The sequence below is a fragment of the Tauraco erythrolophus genome, chromosome 8 (genome assembly GCF_009769465.1).
Source record: "Tauraco erythrolophus isolate bTauEry1 chromosome 8, bTauEry1.pri, whole genome shotgun sequence".
In the NCBI taxonomy this organism is placed as follows: Eukaryota; Metazoa; Chordata; class Aves; order Musophagiformes; family Musophagidae; genus Tauraco; species Tauraco erythrolophus.
Window position 1 is genome coordinate 7,476,259 of NC_141472.1, and position 21,663 is coordinate 7,497,921.

General features: G+C 53.9%; 1 protein-coding gene across 2 annotated transcripts; it reads left to right on the forward strand.

The window, feature by feature from the left end:
* The first annotated feature begins 10,679 nt into the window (after positions 1-10,679).
* On the forward strand, positions 10,680-20,568 carry LSS (lanosterol synthase). Of its 2 annotated transcripts, XM_086615516.1 has the most exons (22): positions 10,680-10,711; positions 10,787-10,976; positions 11,062-11,200; positions 11,275-11,383; positions 11,788-11,909; positions 12,245-12,341; positions 13,177-13,312; positions 13,542-13,650; positions 13,984-14,102; positions 14,542-14,639; positions 14,760-14,787; positions 15,391-15,447; positions 16,105-16,176; positions 16,878-16,928; positions 17,078-17,227; positions 17,566-17,662; positions 17,871-17,976; positions 18,531-18,596; positions 19,037-19,117; positions 19,412-19,582; positions 20,047-20,125; positions 20,345-20,568. In XM_086615516.1, the coding sequence occupies exons 1-22, from the start codon at positions 10,695-10,697 to the stop codon at positions 20,528-20,530; spliced, it is 2,280 nt and encodes a 759-aa protein (XP_086471642.1). In that variant the 5' UTR covers positions 10,680-10,694; the 3' UTR covers positions 20,531-20,568. The 2 variants fall into 2 exon arrangements, with proteins under 2 accessions (XP_086471642.1, XP_086471641.1); XM_086615515.1 differs by lacking the exons at positions 10,680-10,711; positions 10,787-10,976; positions 14,542-14,639; positions 14,760-14,787 and having other exon boundaries at positions 11,084-11,200.
* The last annotated feature ends 1,095 nt before the right edge of the window (positions 20,569-21,663 follow it).

The window sequence follows — 21,663 nt, forward strand, 5'->3', positions numbered from 1 at the left end:
CCAGCCTGCCTCATCCGTGAGGCCCGACGATGCCAGCAGTGTTACTGCGGACTCGCTTACTACACTGCGGGAAACTGTGGCGGTGGTCAGACATCGGCAACCAGTAACACAGCTGACCTACAACCGTCCATGGACGCTTCCCGAATGTAGTGTGACTGTGCGTCCAAATAATTCAAAGCGGTTTTGGGAATCGGTCAAGAGGCGGGCTCTGGAGGTTGGTGACTGGGATTTAATAGAGAAAGTCGGGATGCCTAAAGATGAAAAGGGACCTGAGCGAGTTATTATAGTGCCTCAAAGTGCTGTGCAGGTAGATCAAGGTGGTAGTGAACCCACAGAGGGTATCATCCAAGCCTTTCCTGTACAGAAAGCTCTTCCTAACTCAGGTCGATCTGACACACATGAAGTTATCGCTTGGAAAGTGGTCCAAGATTTGCAATCCAAAGTGGCACAATATGGGCTAGGGTCTCCTGAAGTCATGCAGATTATTAGAGTGCTGAATACTGACCTGCTGCCTCCATTTGATATTAGGCATTTAGGTCAGGTATTATTTCAACCTGTACAATATTCAGTTTTTTGAGGCCAATTGGAGAAAGATGGCTGAGAAAGCTGCGGCTGGGAATATGCAACTACCTCCAGCTGATCCTAGACATGGAGTTCCAGCAGATGCTCTTATGGGAGCTAATGCCTTTTCTGATCCTGATCTTCAAGCCACCTGGCATCCTCAGGTCCTTGAGCAGGCTCAGAAGATTGGTATGGGAGCCCTATTAAAAGGCATAGACATGGCTGCTCCTAAAACACGATATGTGAAAATAACTCAGGGGCAGAAAGAGCATTTTTTATCTTTCGTAGAAAAGATTGCTGCCGCCCTCGAGAAGCAGGTCGAAGATGAGACCTTGCGGCAGCTGTTGTGCAGACAACTAGCAAGAGATAATGCCAATGATGAGTGTAGAAAGATCATAGATGCTTTGCCAGGGGATCCCACGCTAACAGACATGGTTGAAGCCTGTTCCAAAATGGGATCTGATAATCCGAAGTCTGCTCTGGCTGCAGTTCTGCAGCCTATTCAATTAAATTCTGATCGTGGACTAAAAAGGCAACCTAAGGTTGAGAGCAAGCAGAAACAGATTAGACAAAAGAAGAAGAAGAAGGAGAACAGGGGAGCTGCTCACTGCGAGAGATGCGATAGGCCAGGTCATTTTGCAAAATATTGTCGATCTATGTATCATGCCAATGGTCGACCCTTGACACGCTCGGGAAACTCGACCAGGAGCGCAAAGGGGATGTGCGCTCAGACACAAATACTTCCCCAGGGCATGGCACCGACACAGGCCTATTCAGCCAGTTTAGAGCCAGCACCCAGGGATCAATCGGAGTGGATGTGCATACAGCAGCAACAGTCATCTTAGAATCCTGTCATGTTTATAAGGTTCCCTTGAACGTATTCGGGCCCCTAGGACAGGGACTGAGTGCATTGCTGGTGGGAAGATCTAGTGTCACCCCTCAAGGGATCTTTGTACACCCAGGAGTTATTGATGCTGACTTTACAGGCCAGATTTGTGCTATGGTTTCCACACCCACCCCCCCTGTCACTATTCCTGAAAAGACTCAAATTGCTCAACTTGTGCCTTTCAAGTCATGTGTTCCCAGGACAGAACAATGAAGTCGTGGAGATGGCGGCTTTGGATCTACGGGACTTCCGCAGGTCTTCTGGACCGCAGACATCTCTAGCCAAAAGCCGCAGATGATGTGTACTCTAATCCTGCCAAATGCCCAGCCGTCCAGGATTCAGCTCCGAGGTTTGATCGACACGGGTGCTGACGTGACAATCATCTCCTTCTCTGCGTGGCCTCCTAGGTGGCCTTTAGCCCCTGTGGGGTCAGCCATTGCAGGGTTGGGGGGAACCACACAGAGCTATTTAAGCGAACGACCTGTGGTGGTGAAAAATGCAGAGGGGCAAATAGCTACAGTTCGGCCCTATGTCACTGCAGCTCCGCTTAACCTCTGGGGGCGGGATGTATTGGCGGCTTGGGGGGTACGGATTGGGACAAATTTTTGATGGGGGCCACTGTGCTGAAGGGCGCAGAGTATCCTACGCTGCCTTTGCGGTGGCTAGTAAGCAAATCCATCTGGCAACCCCAGTGGCCCCTACCAAAAGAGAAACTAGTCGCCCTTCATCAGTTAGTTCAGGAGCAATTACAACAGGGACACCTTGAGCCTTCCACTAGTCCCTGGAACACTCCTGTTTTTGTAATTAAGAAAAAATCAGGAAAATGGAGATTGTTGCAGGATCTCCGAAAAATCAATGCAATGATGGAAAGTATGGGGGCATTGCAGCCTGGTATGCCCTCACCCACCATGATTCCAGCAGGGCGGGAAATCCTGATCATTGATTTGAAGGATTGCTTTTTCACTATTCCTTTACATCCTGATGACAAGCCAAAATTTGCTTTTACTGTGCCTACAGTTAACAATGCCGAACCTGCGAAGAGATATCAATGGAAGGTTCTACCTCAGGGCATGAAGAACAGCCCGACTATCTGCCAATGGTATGTCGCTCAAGCTTTGTCCGGAGTCCGCGAGCAGTTTCCTGAGGCATACTGCTACCATTACATGGATGATATCCTGGTGGCAGCATCTACCCAGGACGAGCTGCTGAGGATACAGCCTCAGCTGCTCGCTGCTCTGCATTCTTATGGATTGCAGGTGGCTCCGGAGAAAGTTCAAAAGCATCCTCCTTGGAAATATTTAGGAGTCAAAATTCTGGATCAAACTATACAACACCAAGAGGTGCAATTCTCGAGTTCTATTAAAACCCTGAATGATGCTCAGAAATTGCTGGGTATCATCAATTGGTTACGTCCCTATCTAGGGCTAACCACGGCACAACTTTCCCCACTTGTTAATATTTTAAAGGGGGACCCCGAGTTGAATTCAGCTCGGAAATTGACTCCTGAAGCGCGACGGGCACTGGAGGAGGTTCAACAGGCTGTTTCTGCTCGTCAGGTTTATCGAGTGGATCGCTCCATTGATATCACTGTTTTCATTACCACTCCAGATTTTCATCCTACAGGTATCATTGGCCAGTGGAATAAACAGTGGCCCGACCCTTTGCATATTCTGGAATGGGTCTTTTTGCCACATCAGCCAAAAAAGACAGCATCCACATTGTTTGAATTAATCGCTTGTCTGATAATCAAATGCCGCCAAAGGTGTTTGCAATTAATGGCAGCGGATCCTGCAACAATTGTTCTTCCAGTACAGCAGGAACACTTTGAGTGGAGCCTTACTAACAGTGCTGCTCTGCAAAGTGCGCTGCAAAACTTTTCGGGACAGATTGCTTATCATCTGCCCAGCCATAAATTACTGCAATTGGCAAAATCGACAAGCTTTACCTTGCGGCCAAAAAATAGTCGGGTGCCAGTGCAAGGACCCACCATCTTCACCGACGGGTCCGGGAAAACCGGGAAAGCTATTGTTACCTGGAAGGAGGAATCTGAGTGGCAGGTGCTGGAAGGCCACGAGTCAGGCTCAGCCCAGTTGGTTGAACTGAGGGCTGTTGCCATGGCTTTTCAGCAGTTCTCTCAGGTACCTTTGAATTTGGTCACTGATTCTGCTTACGTAGCAGACATAACCCAACGCTTAGATTGTTCACTTTTGAAGGAAGTGAATAACGCGGCTCTGTTATCACTATTGAAAACTTTGTGGTGTGCAATTCAAGCTCGAGTTCATCCGTATTACATTTTGCATATCCATAGTCACACCAACTTGCCAGGTTTTATAACAGAAGGCAATGCCAGGACTGACATGCTAGCTAACCCTGCATGGGTAGTGCCTCAGCCTGACAAAATTGCACAAGCCAAGGCATCGCATAATTTCTTCCATCAAAGTGCGCACACCCTGCAGAAACAGTTCCACTTAACGCCCACTGAGGCTCGGGACATTGTCAGCGCTTGCGCTGACTGCCACGGACTCACTGCACCTCTGCCATCGGGGGTAAACCCCAGGGGCCTAAAGGCCCTGCAGCTTTGGCAGACGGATGTAACGCATGTTCCTGAATTTGGCAGGTTTAAGTATGTGCACGTGTCTATTGACACTTTCTCCTCAGCTATGTGGGCAACTGCTCATACTGGGGAGAAAGGTCGCGATGCCATTGCCCATTGGAAACTCGCCTTCGCGGTCTTGGGCGTGCCTTTTTCTGTGAAAATCGATAATGGCCCGGCCTATGTCTCACAGAAGACGCAGCAGTTTTTACACCTATGGGGTGTAAATCATACTTTGGGTATTCCGCATTCTCCTACTGGCCAAGCCATTGTTGAACGTGCTCATGGCACTTTGAAGCGTGTTTTAGATAAACAAAAAGGGGGAATGCATGGAGAAACCCCACAGAGTCGACTAGAAAAAGCATTATATACAATTAATCATCTTACAGTGCCACCAAATTCAAATAATCCTGTTATTCTGAATCATTTTCTTTCGTTGCAGTCTTCAGGCGAGACGCACCTGCCTCGAGCGAAAGTCTGGGTACGGGACCTACTCACTAAGAAGTGGGAAGGCCCGTGTGAGCTTATTGCTTGGGGTCGTGGGTATGCTTGCGCTTCCACAGATACTGGGGTACGATGGCTGCCTGCAAGATGCGTTCGCCCTGACCTGCGGCACCAGAAGCAGAACGGGCAACCTCCAAGGCAACCTTCAAATGATGGCCAGAATGCAGATCATTCGATTGATGATCCTCCTGATGACGACCAAGACATCGACCATCAGCCCGGTCCTTCTACAAGCAGAGACTGAACTTAAAGTTTCTTATGTTATGGAGTCAGAATGTAGAGCCCTTAAGGCTATTTAGAATTAATGACCGGACGTATAACTGGGTTTGCTATATGCGTATCTCTTATGGCATTGCTGGAGAATCTCTCTGCCTACTTTAAATCAGTCTTAAACAAAAAGGGGGAATTGTGGATACTAAAAGGCTAGAAGCAGAAATTTTCCAGCTACTGCAGCGTCCTGTGAAAGTTCTTTTTCCCATGCAGGCTAGCTGAGAAACAGTTTGAGGTTTTTGTAAACTAAGACTTTATCTTGCACCTGTAGCTTGTTATGCAGTCTTGTTTATGGCACACTGGGAAAGTTGTTTTGAAATGGGTGTTGTAGCATTTAGCCAATCGCTCTGGGAGGTGGATGGTCAAGCGACCAATTGCCTTGGCCATCCTTGTGAACCATATTATATATATATACGGATTTGTAATTAATAAACGGCTGATGCTGATGCTGCTGCTGCCGCTGCTGCTCCTACTCCTGCTGCTGCTGCTCCTGCTGTTGGCGTTGGCTCTTTCTCCTGCACCTGAATTCTGTGTCGTTCTTCTCTCCGTCCCCGAGACAGCAGCGACAGCTAATGACCAGCTTCAGGTGACTTTCCTGATCCTCGTCCAGGCTCATATCCTAGCAAACACTGCTCTTCTGGCCTGGATGGTCCCTGGCCCGACCTGTGAAAGTCCAGGAGGTCTGGGCATGGGTGTGGGGCTGAGACCGGACTGTGATTTTAGTGCTGCCCCAATCGCTGCTTCCATTATTTTAAAATTTGTGGTCCTGATCTTTGAACAGAAGAGTGTAACCTTGGGGCTCCTTTCCTCAGGGGCGCCACTTCCCATAGAGCTTTGGGCTGATGTGTTGGAAGAAACAGAGGGTTTTACACAGCCGAAAGCCAAGCAAAACACTTTAGCCCTCAGCCTGTCTCCCTCTCTCCAGTAAAACACAATGTGGGCTCTTCATAGCAGGCTCAGGGAGAAAAGCCAGTGTGTTTCTTTGTCTCCTGGTGTGTGTGTGGCACCAGGCTCTGCCGGACCATGCGACAAAGGCCAGCAGTCATTGAGCTGGGATACAAAATGAAAGCAGAGGAATTTGGGTGGGAGGGGGAACAAGCTGCTACTGCCTCCGCAGTGCTGTGCTTGCAGTCCCAGCTCACAGCGTGGCATTGCGGATAACGGGCTCCCCGGCTCTGTGCCGTGGCCGCTGTGTCTATTTCTGAACCCACAAGCACAGCAGTCAGAGATGAGCTGGAGTCCTCACGGGAAGCCTTGAATGGTGCCTAGAAGCAGAAACATCAGGACACATTGTGGAAATGAGCTGGTGCTTCTTGAAGTTGTTGGAAGGAGATGACGGGCTCAATTCAGTGCCCTGTGCCATCCCTGCCAGCCCCGTGCGAGTGCCGCCTCTGCCCCACCGGAGGGCGAGGAGGGACAGGGCAGGCTCCATGCTGTGAGCAATGGGACTTTTTTGCCCCCACAGAACAGACTCGCAAGGTTAAGATGGAGCCTCCCTCTCAAAGGTATTTTTACATCCACTTTCATCTCCTAAATCCTGGGCTCTGGGCTCTGGCTAACTGCTGTTTCCCCAATCCCTTCATTCCCCCACTGTCCGCCAAGCTCAGCCGGGCATTAGGGCTGCAGAGGATCAGCTCTGAACCTTGCTGCTGGCCCACCAGGTGCTGGCATCTTGGCATTTTGTATGACCCCTTTGGGAAACACCAAACTGTGCTGCTGCCACCTTATCTAAAACACAGCCTTGAGCTTAGGTCAGTTCCTGGCTGAATTCTGCTGAAACAAGAGACTACTCAAGTTTATTCAAAAAGATATATGAGTATGTCCTCCATCAAAGCTGTGCTGAGAGAAGGCACTGCAGCATCCATCTGGAGTGTCCCTCTGGCCACTGGTCCAGGCAGCAGCCGTGGCAGGTGGGGCAGGTGCTGGAGGTCACACTTTGGCTGCCTGCAGCCCAGTTACCTTCACCAGGACAGAGGGAACTGTGGGTCTTTTCTAGATGCTGCTAAACCACCTGTGTTTCTGCTTAAAATATTTCTGCTGAAACAGAAAGGCCGTTTCAGGTCTATCTTCTCTCAAAGCAAAGGCGGCCACGTTTAACATAAACTAGGTGATATCCCATGGCTTTAAAGTTCCTTTGCCATTTTTACTCTGGCAGCATAACAAATAGCAGCTGGGAGGTAAGACCTTGTGAACTGAGTCTTGTGTCCAGTAAGAGGGGAGAAGTTGTGGCATTTGCGTTTGCAAGCTGGCAGCATCCCTTTCTCAGGCAAAGGCTTTCAACATCCCCAAGGAACTGGAGATGCTTACATGAAGCTTGTCTCAGGCAGATTCATTACGTTGAATTTTTTTCTTAAACCAAAAATAAACAACAGGCTATTACGCCCCAAATACAACACTCGTATCAGTCAACTCCTAGAGTTCCTTTTGTCCATTTAAACTGTGCAAGAGACGCAACACAGCTCTCTCTAGTGAGGACCAGTGGTACCAGGCACAAGTCAAAGATGTTATCCTCATGCCACGACAGCTCCCAGAAGGACTCCAGGACTGTTGTTCAGACAAAATTCTGCTGTTACTGAACACAGCCAGGGCTGAACTGTGTGTGACCTAAGCCTAGTTTATAAAATAAATACCAAATTAGTTCTATAATTCCCAAATAAAATTACTGTATCCTCTTCAAATAATCCCTGAAGTTATGCTGGACATGAGTGAAAAGCTGTTTGCTACCAGAGGAGCATTTTAAATTGAATTCAATTTGTAGTGTGTGAATGCAATAAGTATTAATTCACAGGCATGTTTCTGTCCTGAGGTGCTGATGGGTGCCCCATTTGGGAGTAGCTCTTTTATCCCTGGGACTTCTTGCTCCCTGAGGCTCCCAAGGACTGCTGTGCCAGGCAGTGCACAGACATGGAGGGGGTCCCTGCCTCCAAGACCTTAGAGTCAAGGTTGAATTTTGATCACAGGTATTTACAGCTGTGAATTTGGGCTTTTCTGCCTGAACTTTCCACTGGCTTAGTTGATCTGGTGTTGCCTCTGCGGTAGGAGGGAAGCCAGGTTGCTCTGAAAGGCAGCAGCAAGAAATTTTATCACTGCATTTAAACAAGTATGTGTTAAATTCTCACCCATCCCTTCCAACACACAAGAGCAGCAAGAAAAGCATCTCTGGCTCACATGCTTCCTTCCCAGAGCAGGTTTTATTGGCGTGTGTTACAGAAAGACTGCATTTTGTTGGAGGGACAAGGATGGTAGAAAAAACGATGTCTGCAGGAGGAAAGGAAAGGGAAATTCATCCATGTTGAGAATGTCACTTTAAGTCCGTGTCCCCGCAGATCTGGGATGTGGCTGCAGGGCCCCAGCCTGTGCACGAGTCTTTGCCAGTCAGGCGTTTCTGTCCCACAAAATCCCCTTTGCAGCCCAGCTCAGGCCTGCCTCCTGCCTGCCATCCCTGGGCTGCACGCTTCTGCCACGAGTGCAACCGCAGGTGTCCATCTGTCCCTGAGGGGCTCCCTGACTCCTCATGCACCTCCCCAGACTCCTGTTGGGTTTCTCCAGCTCACGTCAGGGTGCTAACCCCTTCCCAGCCACCTGTGTACCTGATGGAGCTCATATTTCCATCTGGAGAGCCCTCTTGCGCCGAGAGGTTTTGAAGGGCTAAAACCCATCTGCTCACTGGCCCAGGAAAAGAGCGCTGCTAAACGCGGGGCAGTGTTGGAGGTGTTGGCAGACAGATGGGTGCACATCACTGGGACAGGACAGGACGGGAGGAGCTCTGTCCCCTCTCATAGGCCTCATGGACCACTGATCCACGGCAGCACCTGTGGGAGGGTGACACCTCCCCATTCCCGACACTGCCCATGCTGGAGGCACCAAGCCAGGGTTCACAGTGGGGATGCCTGACTCACCCCATCACCCGATACCAGAGATGGAACCACCACCCACCCTCACCCCAGCCCTGACCATGTTTTTATAAGGGCTGACCGACCCTTGTACCCATGACAGGAGGTGCCAAGTGTCTGTTCTCCTCTAACCCTATGGTTACAACACCCGTAAAACATAACAAAATGTTTTATGGGTGTCACCTCCTTGCCCGGGCAGGGCCCCAGTATTTAGCGAGTGCCTGCCACCCAGGGAGAGCTGTGCTGAGGACGGCAATCGAGAGTGCTGCCGCCAGTGGTGCTTTCAGAGGGTGCTGCCAGCATCTCGTTGGCCGGGAGCTTTTCTGCAGGTTCAGTGAGCGAAAGCAGGTTCCTGAGGCAGCAGCAGCTGGTGGGGCTGCAGGGCAGCTGGGGAGCATGGGGGCAGTGGGAGTGCGGGCACTGACCCCGTCAGTGCAGCACTGAGACATGCCCCCTGTGGTCTGTGAGGATGTAGGCTGGGCACCCAGACTCATCCGGAGCTGGTTTATTATTTCCAGTAACGATGGAAACCACATGCTCAGGCTTTGGAGGTGCACAGGGACAGTCGCTTTCAGGGTAAGCGCTGTCACCCAAAGGTATGGGGCGGCTCTTGGGGGGTCTGTGGGGAGATGACGCTCCTGGGGAAGTGAGTGTGGTCTCTGTGCCCGGGGCAGAGGAGCCAGCTTGCAGCTGGTGGCAGCACAATGACACCCCCATGACAAGAGGTGCTGCAAGAAGGAGGATGTGTGTGGGGGCACGTGCAGCAGCACATCCTCATGAAGCCAGGGGCAGCACCACCATGGCATGCCCTGGGGCCAGGTGTCAGAGCTGGTTGCGCAGCAGGTGCCACCAGGTCCAAGGGCAATGCCTGTGGAACTAAGCCCGGGCTCGTGGCTGATGGAAGGAGGATTCCTCAGGAGGAACCACCACTGCTAAGTGGTAAAATGCCATCAAGGCCCACTCCATTGGGTACATGTCCATATTGATCAACCACTCGCTTGTACTGTGCCCCCATGAGCTGCTGCTCTTGCTGCTCATTGCCTGCTCCCCTCCAGACCCCCTTTCTCTGCTGGGCTGCCTGCTGGCCCCACACAGCATCACCTCCCTCGGCTCTGTGCACCAGCCTGCAAGGGAGTCCCTGGTGGAAAGGGCATCTTTACAGCTCTTTGGTTTAACTTCCCCTTCCAGTACTTAAAGGGGCCTACAAGAAAGTTGGAAAGGGACTTTTTACAAGGGCATGTAGTGATAAGACAAGGAGTAATGGTTTTAAACTGAAAGAGGGCAGATTTAGATTAGATATAAGGAAGAAATTTTTCACTCAGAGGGTGGTGAGGCGCTGCAACAGGTTGCCCAGAGAAGTTGTAGATGCCCCATCCCTGGAAGTGCTCAAGGCCAGGTTGGATGAGGCTTTGAGCATCCTGGTGTAGCGGAGGGTGTCCCTGCCCATGGCAGGGAGGTTGGAGCTGGATGATCTTTGAGATCGCTTCCAACCCAAACCACTCTATGATTCTATGATTCTACGGTTCTATGATTCTAAATAAAAGTGCACTTAATGCCGTGGCGGCTGCTGGGGCTGGCAGAGGACTTCTGAGCAAGGCCACCCACGCAGCTGTGACACGGACCACAGGCACACACCGGCAGGAGGTTCCCGCCATCCCCCCGGCAAAAGGGCGGTGTCACAGTCACTGGCCAGGGGGCAGCCGCGGGAGAGCTCCTCTATAACCCACCGCCACTCGATGCGGGTTCCGTGGGGCTCCGGCACGGCACGCCCCACGCCTGGCGCTGCCCCCGCACACGCGCCGCCGGGGGCGGGGGACGCCTCCCCGCTGGCCCCGCCCCAGGGGGCGGGGCTTGCGACCGGGCGGGGCTTTCGGCGCGGCTTCGCGGCCCCATTGGCTGCCGCCCGTGGGGCGATATCGGCCCAGGGTGGCGCAGCTCGGGTCGCGGCCGCGCTGCCGGCCCGGCGGTGATGGGGACGGGGACGGCGATGGCGGCGGACGGCGGGTGGGTGTCGGCGCGGCGGGGCTGGCGGGCGGAGCGGGGGTGGCGGCTGTGGCTAACGGGGCCCGTCTCCGGCAGGGCGGTGCGACGGCGCGGCGGCCCGCGGCGCTCGGCGGCGGCCACAGCGCTGCCCGCCTGGCGGTTGCGCTGCGAGGGCGGCCGGCAGCGCTGGCGCTACCTGGGCGACGGTGATGGCGACGGCGGCGAGGCGGACGGCGAGCAGCGGGCGCAGACGGTGCTGGAGAAGCACAGCCTCGGCCTGGACACGGTGCGGGGCGGGGGCCGCGCGGCGGGGGCGCGCGGCGGGGCCCGGGGCGGGAGGCGGCCCTCGCTGAGGCGCTGTGTCGCCGCAGGACGAGGCGCTGCCGCCGTTGCCGGCGGCCGACACGGCCCGGGAGGCTGCCCGAAAAGGCATGCAGTTCTACGCCGCCCTGCAGGCCGAGGACGGGCACTGGGCGGGCGACTACGGCGGGCCCCTCTTCCTCCTGCCAGGTAGGACTCGCGGGGCGCCTTCCCTCAGAGCGTGGAATGTGTCACTTTTGGCTTCAGGATGTCCGATCTTCCAGGTCTCCTCATCACGTGCCACACCGTCAAGATCCAGCTGCCGGAGGGGTTTCGGAAAGAGATGGTGCGCTACCTGCGCTCTGTGCAGCTCCCAGATGGAGGCTGGGGCTTGTGAGTAGAAAGATACTTCTTGTAGTCATGGCACCTCCAAGATCCAGCACTTGGAGCTGCTGTCAAATCTGCCCAGTCTTGGGGAGTGGGACTCAGCAGCTGTGGTACCTCTGGGTGGCTGGACTGACTTGTGTGGCGCCCCAAGTACCACATCTCTGTGGCCATGTTTTTGCCACAGAGATGGCTGAAGCGTCAGGTCTGGCTGCATCTCCTCTGTGGCACTATATATCAAAGCATCATGTGTGATGGGGTAGTGCAGAGCAATGTTTCTCCCGGGGTTATTTGGGTCTCCCTTTTTCTGTAGTCATCCCTGGCATCCCACTTCACCCTGACAGACAGCCCTGTGCAGTGGGTTGTGTCTGACTAATGCTAACGGCTCTGCTGTCTCTCTGTATGTGCGACAGGCATGTGGAAGACAAATCAACAGTGTTTGGCACAGCACTCAACTACATAGCCCTGAGGATCCTGGGGGTCGGACCAGATGACCCTGACGTTGTGCGTGCCCGTGTCAACCTGCACAGCAAAGGTCAGCTCCATTGTGCCCAGCACAGCAGCCATGGGGCTGGTATGCTGATGAGAGAGGTCTGGCGGGACCCAAGGGCTGCCTGGAACATGGGGGGCAGCCAAGTAGTGGAGGAATTGTTGCTCCTGCTTGCCCTTGATGGCATCTGCATTTTCAATTAATGATGAGAAAGTGTGTTACAGTTTTGTACCGTTGCCTGCTTGCCCTTTTCTGGGACATGTGTCCCAGCCTGAGTGACGTGCTCCCAAACATGGGGAGAAGTGGACCTGGCGACTGGGAAGAAAGTGGGGAGCTGGCATGGTTGCCTGAACATTGAAAGCTGATACCGCTCTCTGCAGGAGGTGCTGTGGGAATCCCTTCCTGGGGGAAGTTTTGGCTGGCTGTCTTGAACGTTTACAGCTGGGAGGGAATGAACACGCTTCTCCCAGAGATGTGGTATGTGCCACCCTTGATGTGAAGGTAGGGGCTATTGTCAGTCCTGCCACCAGCGTTGACCCAGAGCTGTGCCAGGCGCTGATGTTTGCTGGGATAACTCCAGCTGTGGCTGGAACTGGGGGTGCTCAGGCTGCTTGTCAGCTGGAATGCCAGCAGCAAGGCCAGCCGGTGGGTAGATAGCGCTGAACACTGTGCCAAAGGGAGGTGCCAGAGCTCAGCCCTGTTAGCTTTACCCACAGGGTCCCCGATACATCCATGTGCTCCCTGCCTGCCACCAGTAACTTCTGCTCTTGTGGCCAGCCAGAACTGGGCCCTAGCAGGACAGGACAGCCACATTAAGGCTTCCAGCTCTAACCCTCACTCCTACCCTCTCTGATTACTCAGGGGGCCGGCCACTTGGTGTCAGAGAGGGAAAGTGTATGACATTTTCCCTAGAGGAAATCAGGGGCTGCTTTGTCATCAAATGCACTTAACCATCAGTCTGGGCATCTGCTTTCAGAGTCATGTGGGGAAGAGAGAAGCCGCTGAACCAGCTTCTCCCCTCCCTCATCTCTGAGCTCAAGATCCTGCCTGCCCTGTGTCAGCTGTGCCAGGAGCAGTGTCTGCTGGCCCTGGTGGGGAGGGAGCAGCTTTGGTGGGGAGGATCTGAGCAGGCCCAGGCTGTGTGGATATTCCGTTCTTTTCTTCTGCAGCTGTACCAGCAGCAGCAGACCTGGTACAGGTGATAGGGAAAGGTGTGCTCTGCTCCAAGCATCCACCTGTCAAAACATCATCTCTCTGTGCTGCCCTTGGCCCTCCTTGTTCCTCACAGTAGCATCTTCTCTGTTTCGAACAGGCTGCTTCCTACATGGTTCCCAGCCCACCCATCCCGGCTCTGGTGTCACTGCCGCCAGGTTTACCTCCCCATGAGCTACTGTTATGCCAGGCGTCTGTCAGCAGAAGAAGACGAGCTCATCCAGAGCTTGCGGCAGGTAAGGAGCTGACCCTGATGGAGCTTCCTGACAAGGATACATGGCTCCCTGACCACCTGCTGTGCCTACCATGTCCTTATGGGCCAGCCTCTGGCTTGCAAAGTGACAGCTCTCTTACCTGCACAGTGTCTCTGTCCAGGCAGCAGAGCTGACATCCAGCAGTAAGCTGCTTCTGCTTGCCTCTTGCTCCCATCTTGCCAGGCTGATGCCCTTTGTTGTCTTCTCGCAGGAGCTGTATGTGCAAGACTATGCCAGCATAGACTGGCCAGCCCAGAGGAACAATGTGGCTGCCTGTGATGTGTACACCCCCCACAGCTGGCTGCTGGGGATTGCCTATGGTGAGTGCAGTGCTGGCTGGAGTGGGAGGGCCCTTGCCATGTGAGCGGGTGGTGGTGCAACTGAAGCTGCCTTGTACCATGGGGGCTCTTTAGGGTCTACTCCCAGCTACTGATGTATGCCCTGGAGCTGGGACAGAGATACGAACTGTGTGATCCTTGGGCTTCTCCCTCCCTGAGAGTAGCAGGGTCTTGTGCTCAGGTGCTCAGGCCACTCTGGGGCAGAGCAGTTCCCTCGACTGGTCATCACGTGAACAGTGGTGCAGCCTGCCACAGCACGTGAATCTGGCTGCATGGGGTGGGTTTTTCATTGCATGTCCCTTTCTTCTCCTGTAGCCATCATGAATGTGTACGAAGCCCACCACAGCACTCGCCTGCGGCAGCGAGCCATCGCGGAGCTGTATGACCACATCAGAGCTGATGACAGATATACCAAGTGCATCAGCATTGGGCCGGTAGGACACTGGCTGTTGATCCTTTAAAAATCTTGCCCTTTGGTGTTTAGAGACCAGCTTGTGTCCCCCCAGCCCTTTTCAGTTGTGGCGTGTAACCATAATCACCAGATCTTGCTCAGGCACAACTCCTGGTGCTCCTAACACTCAAGAGCTTAATGCTAACAGGGCACAGAAGATGCAGAGGGCATGGGGACAGCTGTGGCCCTGGTCAGGGGTACCTCTCGTGGTCCAGGGAAATGATCTGAGTGAGGGGAATCTCTGAAGTAATTTCATGGCACCTACCCCACTAACTTAGCTATGCTGAGTGATGCCACAGATAGAGCTGTTGGAATCAAGCCTGGGACCACGTCTAGATGCCTTTGTGCTGGGTGGGAGGAATATATGTCTCTCGGGCTGGAAGAAGCTGTATCCAGAGCAGTGACAGTGCTGCTCTCGGCAGATTTCCAAGACGATCAACATGCTGGTTCGCTGGTTTGTGGATGGGAAGAACTCCCCAGCTTTTCAGGAGCATGTTTCCAGGATCCCTGACTATCTCTGGTAAGGGCTCTGACATAGTGTAGGGCTCTGATCCCTGTGGAGTGAGCACACTGTGGCTCCCGACCTGCATCCTGGACTTGCTGTGCCTACACTGCAGCACTGTGCTCTCTCCTTCCACAGGCTTGGCCTCGACGGCATGAAGATGCAGGTGAAGTGCTGTAGGAGTTCAGTTGTGACCGAGGGACCTTGGTGTGCTGAGGCAGCCCATGGAATAATGAGATAGCTTGTTGACCCTGGGCCTGAGCTCCTGGCATCTCACCTTTGGTGCCTGGTGGCCTTGTCTGTCTCACTGCCGCTTCCCCTGGCTGTGCCAGGAGTGAGTAGTGCCCATCCTGCTAGTTTGCCTCTCTGTGGCTGTGAGCTGAGGGGGCAGCTCTAGGCCTCCATCCCCTTCATCCCCACGGGTCCTGGGAGAAGGGAAGGAGAAAGACAGGCCCCTGATACTGCATGTGGTCTGAGCTGTTCTTCTCTCATAGCCATTGGGTCCCTCTGCTCCTTATCACTAACCACCTCTCCTGTCTTGGCTGTGCACAGAGCAGGTTGAAGCAGCTGTCTCATTTCCTCTTCCCTTGTTGTCTGAGCTGCTGCATCTGTCCCCATCAATCGTGATGCTGGGTGACATAAAACTGAGACACAGCGTGGAGGGAGCTAGTGGGGTTAATGCAGGAGGGATATGCTGTCTGTTAGACCCCACAGCTGGCTCAGGCTGCTGCCAGCACCTGCCCCTCACTATCCACTTTCTCTCTTCCAGGGCACAAATGGATCCCAGCTCTGGGATACTGCCTTTGCAATCCAAGCCTTCCTGGAGGTAATGCACCTCTCAGTGCTGCGTGCTGTGTTAGGAAGATGGTCGCTCCTGGCACACCCCTGAATACTAGCAGCTTCTACTGTGCATCCCCTCAGACCTCTGCTGTGGCAATTCTGGCATTGCATCATATGACTGAGCCAGGCAAACAACGTCTTCTCAGAGCCCACCTCAGCCATATTTGCCAGCTGCTTTTGAAACAGAAGGCCACAGCACTGACTGAGTGGGTCAGGTTAGATTTCCCAGTTGCTGTAGTCTTGTGGTAAAACCCCGGCCCATCTTCCTCGCTCTGCTTGGCCCCAGAGTATTGCCATTTGGGAGGGACAGTGTGCACATCTCCTGCTTTCCTGCAGGCGGAGACAGCTGTGGTGGGCATGCTTTTTGGAGGGTGGTGTGATTGCCCTGGTAAGCCCCTAACCTGATGATGCAGATATCTCTCTCAGTGATGCTGGCACCTGTTGTTTGTTCAGTTCTCACTGTAGAGGTTTGTAACGGAAAAGTATGAATGCAAACCTACAGAAAGGGCTACATGAAGAGCAAGGCATAACAGCGCCTAGATCAGCAGGTCAGCAAGGTCTCAGCACATCCTCTTCTTCCGGAGAGGCATGTTTGGTGGCCACAGCCCCTTGCTGAATGCTGACTGCACATCTCTGTTTCTAGGCAGAAGCCCAGAAGATGCCTGAATTCACGACCTGCCTCCAAAATGCCTATGAGTTCCTCCGTTTCACTCAGGTGAGCAGAGCCAGTTGGTGGTGTCTTTTACATGCTACCTATGCAGGCTTGGCTGCTTCTCTGTTGGATGCATCTGTTGCCTTCTGAAGAGCTCTTCTAAAGGGTTGGACTAGTAAAGTCCTAGGGACAGCCTCCTGTTTTCTGCTCCCTCTTGCTGGGAGCCATGTTTTCAGCTTGGAGAGGACATTGGCCAGACCAAGGGATGTTTGGGTTGGCTGCCTGGGCTAAGAAGGGCTGGAAAACTGAGAGCTTAGGCTTCTTTGTCCTTCGTCCTATCTGGTGCCCACACATTTGAGACACTCTTCTGGGAAACCCAGGCTTCTTGGCTAGTGACTGCATGAGCTCAGCTCCTGCTGGCCAGACCAGTGGTTCAAGGTGGAGGTCACTGTCACCAGCAGCTTGGTGCTGATGCAGTCATAGGTCTTGCTCATGGTGCTGCCAATGGGAGCACTGAAGGCAGATGGCTCCCTGGCAGGAAAGCACCCTAAGAGGGGACTTCAGCAGCGCTTACTGAAACTAGGCCAAAATGTGATTTATCTTCAACACTCCCAGCTCCAGATCTGACCTCTTTCCCTGTGCCTCCCTCAGTAAAGGACAGGTGGTGCCCAGACCCACACAGTTTTGCATCTGCGATGGTTTCAGCCATGGTCCTGCAGCCAAGTACCTCCAGCCTGCCCTTACTTGTTTCTTGTCTTTGGCAGATCCCAGAGAACCCACCTGACTACCAGAAATATTATCGCCATATGAACAAGGTACAATGGCTGGAACTGGTCTCCTGAAGGACACATGAATGGGGCAGGGGTTTGGACAGACGGGATGGGAATGAGGGGCAGCACCTACCCACCTTACACAAAAGGAACAGGTCAAGGAAAAGTGCAGAGCCCTTGTGACCCCTTTCCAGGGTGGCTTCCCCTTCAGCACTCGAGACTGTGGCTGGATCGTGGCAGACTGCACAGCAGAGGGACTGAAGTCACTTATGCTGCTTCAGGAGAAGTGCCCCTTCATAGCCAAGCTTGTCCCCCCTGAGCGCCTCTTTGATGCTGTGAATGTGGTAAGTGCTGCAAAGGAAAATGCAAGCAGCTAAACCAAGCTAAAATAAGAGAAGTCCAGGGCTGATGAGTTGTTAGATCGGGTGTTACTAAGCTAGTACAAGGCCTGTGGCCTGGTACGGCAACACCATCTTTACTGTGATACGGAGCTACATGTGTGATGTAATGTGATGTGATGGTCCAGATTGGGCCTGCCTGTCAGCGTGGTATTGGACCTGGGTTGTCTGCCAACCCCATCGACTTGGGGGTCTGACGTTGTCCTCATGACTGGCTTTGGGCCAGACTGGAGTGGTCCTGCCTGTGAGCCAGTCCCAGCCCCTCTGTCTGCTTGTCTGGGCAGCTGCTGAGCATGAGGAACTCGGATGGAGGCTTTGCCACATACGAAACCAAGCGAGGAGGCCACTTACTGGAGCTGCTGAACCCCTCAGAGGTGTTTGGTAAGGGAAGCTGCGTGGGGGCCGGTCATCCTGTCCACTGTGAAGGGACACAGTGGACTGGCCTCGCCGTGCCTAGTGGGTACTTGGCTTTGCCCCAGGTCTCTCTGTGGGAATTGTGCCCTGGCTCTAAGGGAGAGGTTGGCAGCATGTGGCTCAGAGGCCCCCCAGCAGAGGGGCTGTTGCACTGACACCCTTCACCTGCTGGCAGGTGACATCATGATTGACTACACCTACGTGGAGTGCACATCGGCTGTCATGCAGGCACTGAGACACTTCCACGATGAGTTCCCTGAGCACAGAGACCCAGAGGTCAGGTGAGGCACTGAGATGAGAGTCGGGTAGGGGAGCAGACAGGCTGCAATGTCCCATGCTGCTTGCTGTGGCCTGTGTTGGCACAGCCCCTGCTGAGCCTTGTCAAGGGTCTTGCCTGGACATCTGCATTGGCATGGAGCAGCCCCTGCGGTGGCCCTTGGTGTGTGCACAGCTGGGACGCTGGTGACTTCTCCAAACCAGAGCACCCCCCAAGAAGCTGGGGCCCAGCCTCTTTCAAGGAGCAGGGCACAGGCTGTTTGGGATAAGGCTGGGGAAAATTGGTGGAGAGCTGCCTGCCTCTTGACTCAACAGTTGCCCTTTGCAGCCAGGCTGGGTCCCCTGCTTGTGTGCTGACATGAGGCAGAAAAGCACCCAACTGGTGCATGATTTGACTCTGAGATCCTGAACAATGTGGCTGCCTGTCTGCATGCTCTTGCCTCGTGAGCCCTCTAATAGTGGAACCCATCAAAGCCTCAGAGAGACTGGTTGATGCCCCTGATGAAACAGCCACTGAGTTTGAGCTGCTTCTGACGTGGATGTATTTTTTCCTAACCAGGGAGACTCTGCAGAAGGGCCTGGACTTCTGTCGCAAAAAGCAGCGAGCTGATGGGTCGTGGGAAGGGTAAGCAGTGTTCCCGGTGTCCAGTTTTCCCCTGTCTGCCACACTGTGAGAGGGCCCATGATGGCAAGCATTCCTGGCTGGCAGGATCTGTGGGAAGGGCAAGTAGGGACTGATGCCCCTCTGGCTCCTCTCCCCTCTCCCTCTCCCTCTCCCTCTCCCTCTCCCTCTCCCTCTCCCTCTCCCTCTCCCTCTCCCTCTCCCTCTCCTCTCTCTCCTCGACCCGACCCCTGGCAGTTAGGGTGGCCCCAACTCCTCTGGTCCCAGAGTGTTTGCTGACACCTGAGCAAGCTGGGGTGCAACTGAGCACGGTTGTGCCATAGGGGAAGGCGGGCTGCAGCTCTGTGCCTGGTTCTGCTCTTGCTGTGAACATGGGTGTGTGGCAGCTTGCCTCTACCTGGGGCCTTGCACCCCTGATAGTACCGCTCTCCTCTTCCTCTTAGGAGCTGGGGGGTTTGTTTCACCTATGGCACCTGGTTTGGTCTGGAGGCGTTCGCCAGTATGCAGCACATGTACCGCAATGGGTGAGAAGGGGCTATCTGGTTCCCCTGCCCCTGCCTACCTCTTGGGCCGGGGCAAAACTGGTGGGGCTGGGTGGGTGCTCTGGCTGCGCACGGGGTCTCCTGCCTCGGGAACTGCTCCTCCCAAATCCTGTGCCTGTGATACGACCAGGGCACTCGCTGCCTGAGCCTCACACTCTCAGGGCAGACCCAGTCTTGGGCAGAGCAGAGCACAGCTCCTGTTTGCAGCTGGGAAACATGAGTGCGCGAATGCTCCTTGTCCCCAGCCCTGTCTGACTTTCTGCCCCATCCTTGCAGGGCTGCATGCCGAGAGGTGGCCCAGGCCTGCCAGTTCCTGCTCTCCAAGCAGATGGCAGATGGTGGGTGGGGAGAGGACTTCGAGTCGTGCGAGCAGCGTGTGTACGTGCAGAGTGCCGCGTCGCAGATCCACAGCACGTGTTGGGCCCTGCTGGGGCTCATGGCCGTCAGGTAGGAACAGCCTTCACCTCTTCAGGCACCCCCTGGCCCTGAGTGCTCAGTGAGGTGGGAAATGCAGGCTAGGCTGTGTGGCAGGGCTGGCACGGGCTCTGGGGCTGACTGGTGTGGGCCATGCACCCAGACATGTCTGTTGATGATCTCTTCGGTCACAAGCCTCCTGCAACAAGACACTGCCTGTGCCGTGTTCCACAGGCCAGTGGGGCTCATAATGCTGGGCAAGGGGGAGCCAGTGCAAAGCAAAGGTCTGGATCACAACCGCAGGCTTCCAGCCTGAGAAAACGTTGCCGTATTCATAATGTCTGGTGTCCTAGGGTTGTGAGGGGCCTTCCCAAAGCACGCAGCATGCCTGGGACAAGCTCAGGGCAGCCTGGAGGTGGTTGAGTTCCCTAAGCACATGGATGGGGGTTTGCAGATGGTTTGGATAAGAGTGCTCGCATCTCTCTTGTGCTTTGCAGATACCCTGACATCAACGTGCTGGAAAGGGGCATCAAAGTGTTGATTGATAAGCAGCTGCCCAATGGGGACTGGCCTCAGGTACATCTTTCCTCTGGTCTTTCCAAGGGGTCCCCTAGTGTTGCAGATGGTCTGGGCCTTGTGCTGCCATTGCAATGGTGTTCTTTCCCTTACTTGGAAGGGAAGCCACATGTGGCTTTTGGTGGGGGACTTCAGGAAGGCAATGAGCTCATCAGCATATCCTGGACACACTGTGGTCCCCTGTCACCCATACCATCTTGCTCTCTGTCTCTCTCTCAGGAGAATATTGCTGGGGTGTTCAACAAGTCATGTGCCATCAGTTACACTGCATACCGCAATGTCTTCCCCATCTGGACACTAGGGCGTTTCTGCCGGCTGCATCCCAACAGCCCTCTGGCTGGGCAACTGCAATCCAGATCCTTGGCTGGGGCGGGGAAGACAACGTTGGAGGCCTTGTCTGCCTGAACCTGGACCATTGCAGATGCCATGGCCACTGACTTACCAGCTGCTGCATGGGACCACGAGGGTGTTTCCTGCATAGGATATCTCAGTGCTGATCTTAACACATGGACTGTTGCCTCTGCCAGGGAGGAGTGCTGCCATGGTGCTGCAGAGTCTCTGCTTTCTATCGAACCTCTTCTAAAACTCCACTTTCAAAGGTTTTTCCCCAGGTATATCCTCCCTCATGGGATGGGGAGTGAAGTGCCTTTTCAGACCAGTTTGGTGATCTGAGAAGAAAAGGCTGCCAAGCTGTGTTGTATTATACATCTAGACAGACTGTCTTTCATTCTGGGTAGATCAAAGCTGTCTTTATCTTCCCTTCATGCTGTCCAGGCTGGTTGTCTGCTGCAAGAGCGTGGGATTTGGGGCCTCCCCTGTGCCCAGCATCATGATGGGATGCACTGCACAGTCCCTGCTGAGCTGGCCTCTGTGCTGTGGGAGTCAGCGACTGCCTTTGAAGTGCTCTCTGCTCTGGAGCCTGTGCTGGGGCGGGGAGAGCACCTATTCTCTCTCTCAGACAGATGGGAAAGAGGAGTGCTTCGCTCAGTTTTCTTACCGTTCTGTCCCCTAGCTGGTGGCTTCCCAGAGCCTAACAGGTGAAGTCACCAGCATCATTCCCACTTTGAAAAAGGGGAAACTGAAGCAGAAAGCACTGAGGTGGTGAGTCTCAGGGCACAGCCTAGGTCCCTGGGTTCCAGCCTTCTCCCAGCACAGCAGATATCTCTGTTCAGGCTAAGGTGCAGTTAGGTGTTCATATTTTGTTGTGAGGAGTTGGAAGTTGTGTTGGCAGACAGGTTAATAAACTGATAATGGTGTTGCAAGTGGAACTTAACTGCGTGTTGGTCTCCTTATGGTCTGCCACAGTGTGTGTCCCAAGCAGACGAAGGCTTGCACAGCAGCGTCTTGTAACCTGGCTTGAGTCACCAGTCTCCAGTGGTATGGGCACCATCTCTACCAACAAAGCAAGCCATGCTTGGAGCCTGTGCCTGCTTCGCCCTCCTACCTTGCCTTTGGCTCCAGAAGAATGTGATTGAGGAAGCATTTGACTGAACAGGAATGATCACGTCCCTCCACCTGCTACTTACACTCATGCAGAT

Coding starts and splice junctions, on each gene's coding strand:
- LSS (XM_086615516.1), top strand. Junction 17,977..18,530: donor CACAGAGACCCAGAGGTCAG/GTGAGGCACTGA, acceptor TTTCCTAACCAG/GGAGACTCTGCAGAAGGGCC. Junction 18,597..19,036: donor GCTGATGGGTCGTGGGAAGG/GTAAGCAGTGTT, acceptor TCTTCCTCTTAG/GAGCTGGGGGGTTTGTTTCA.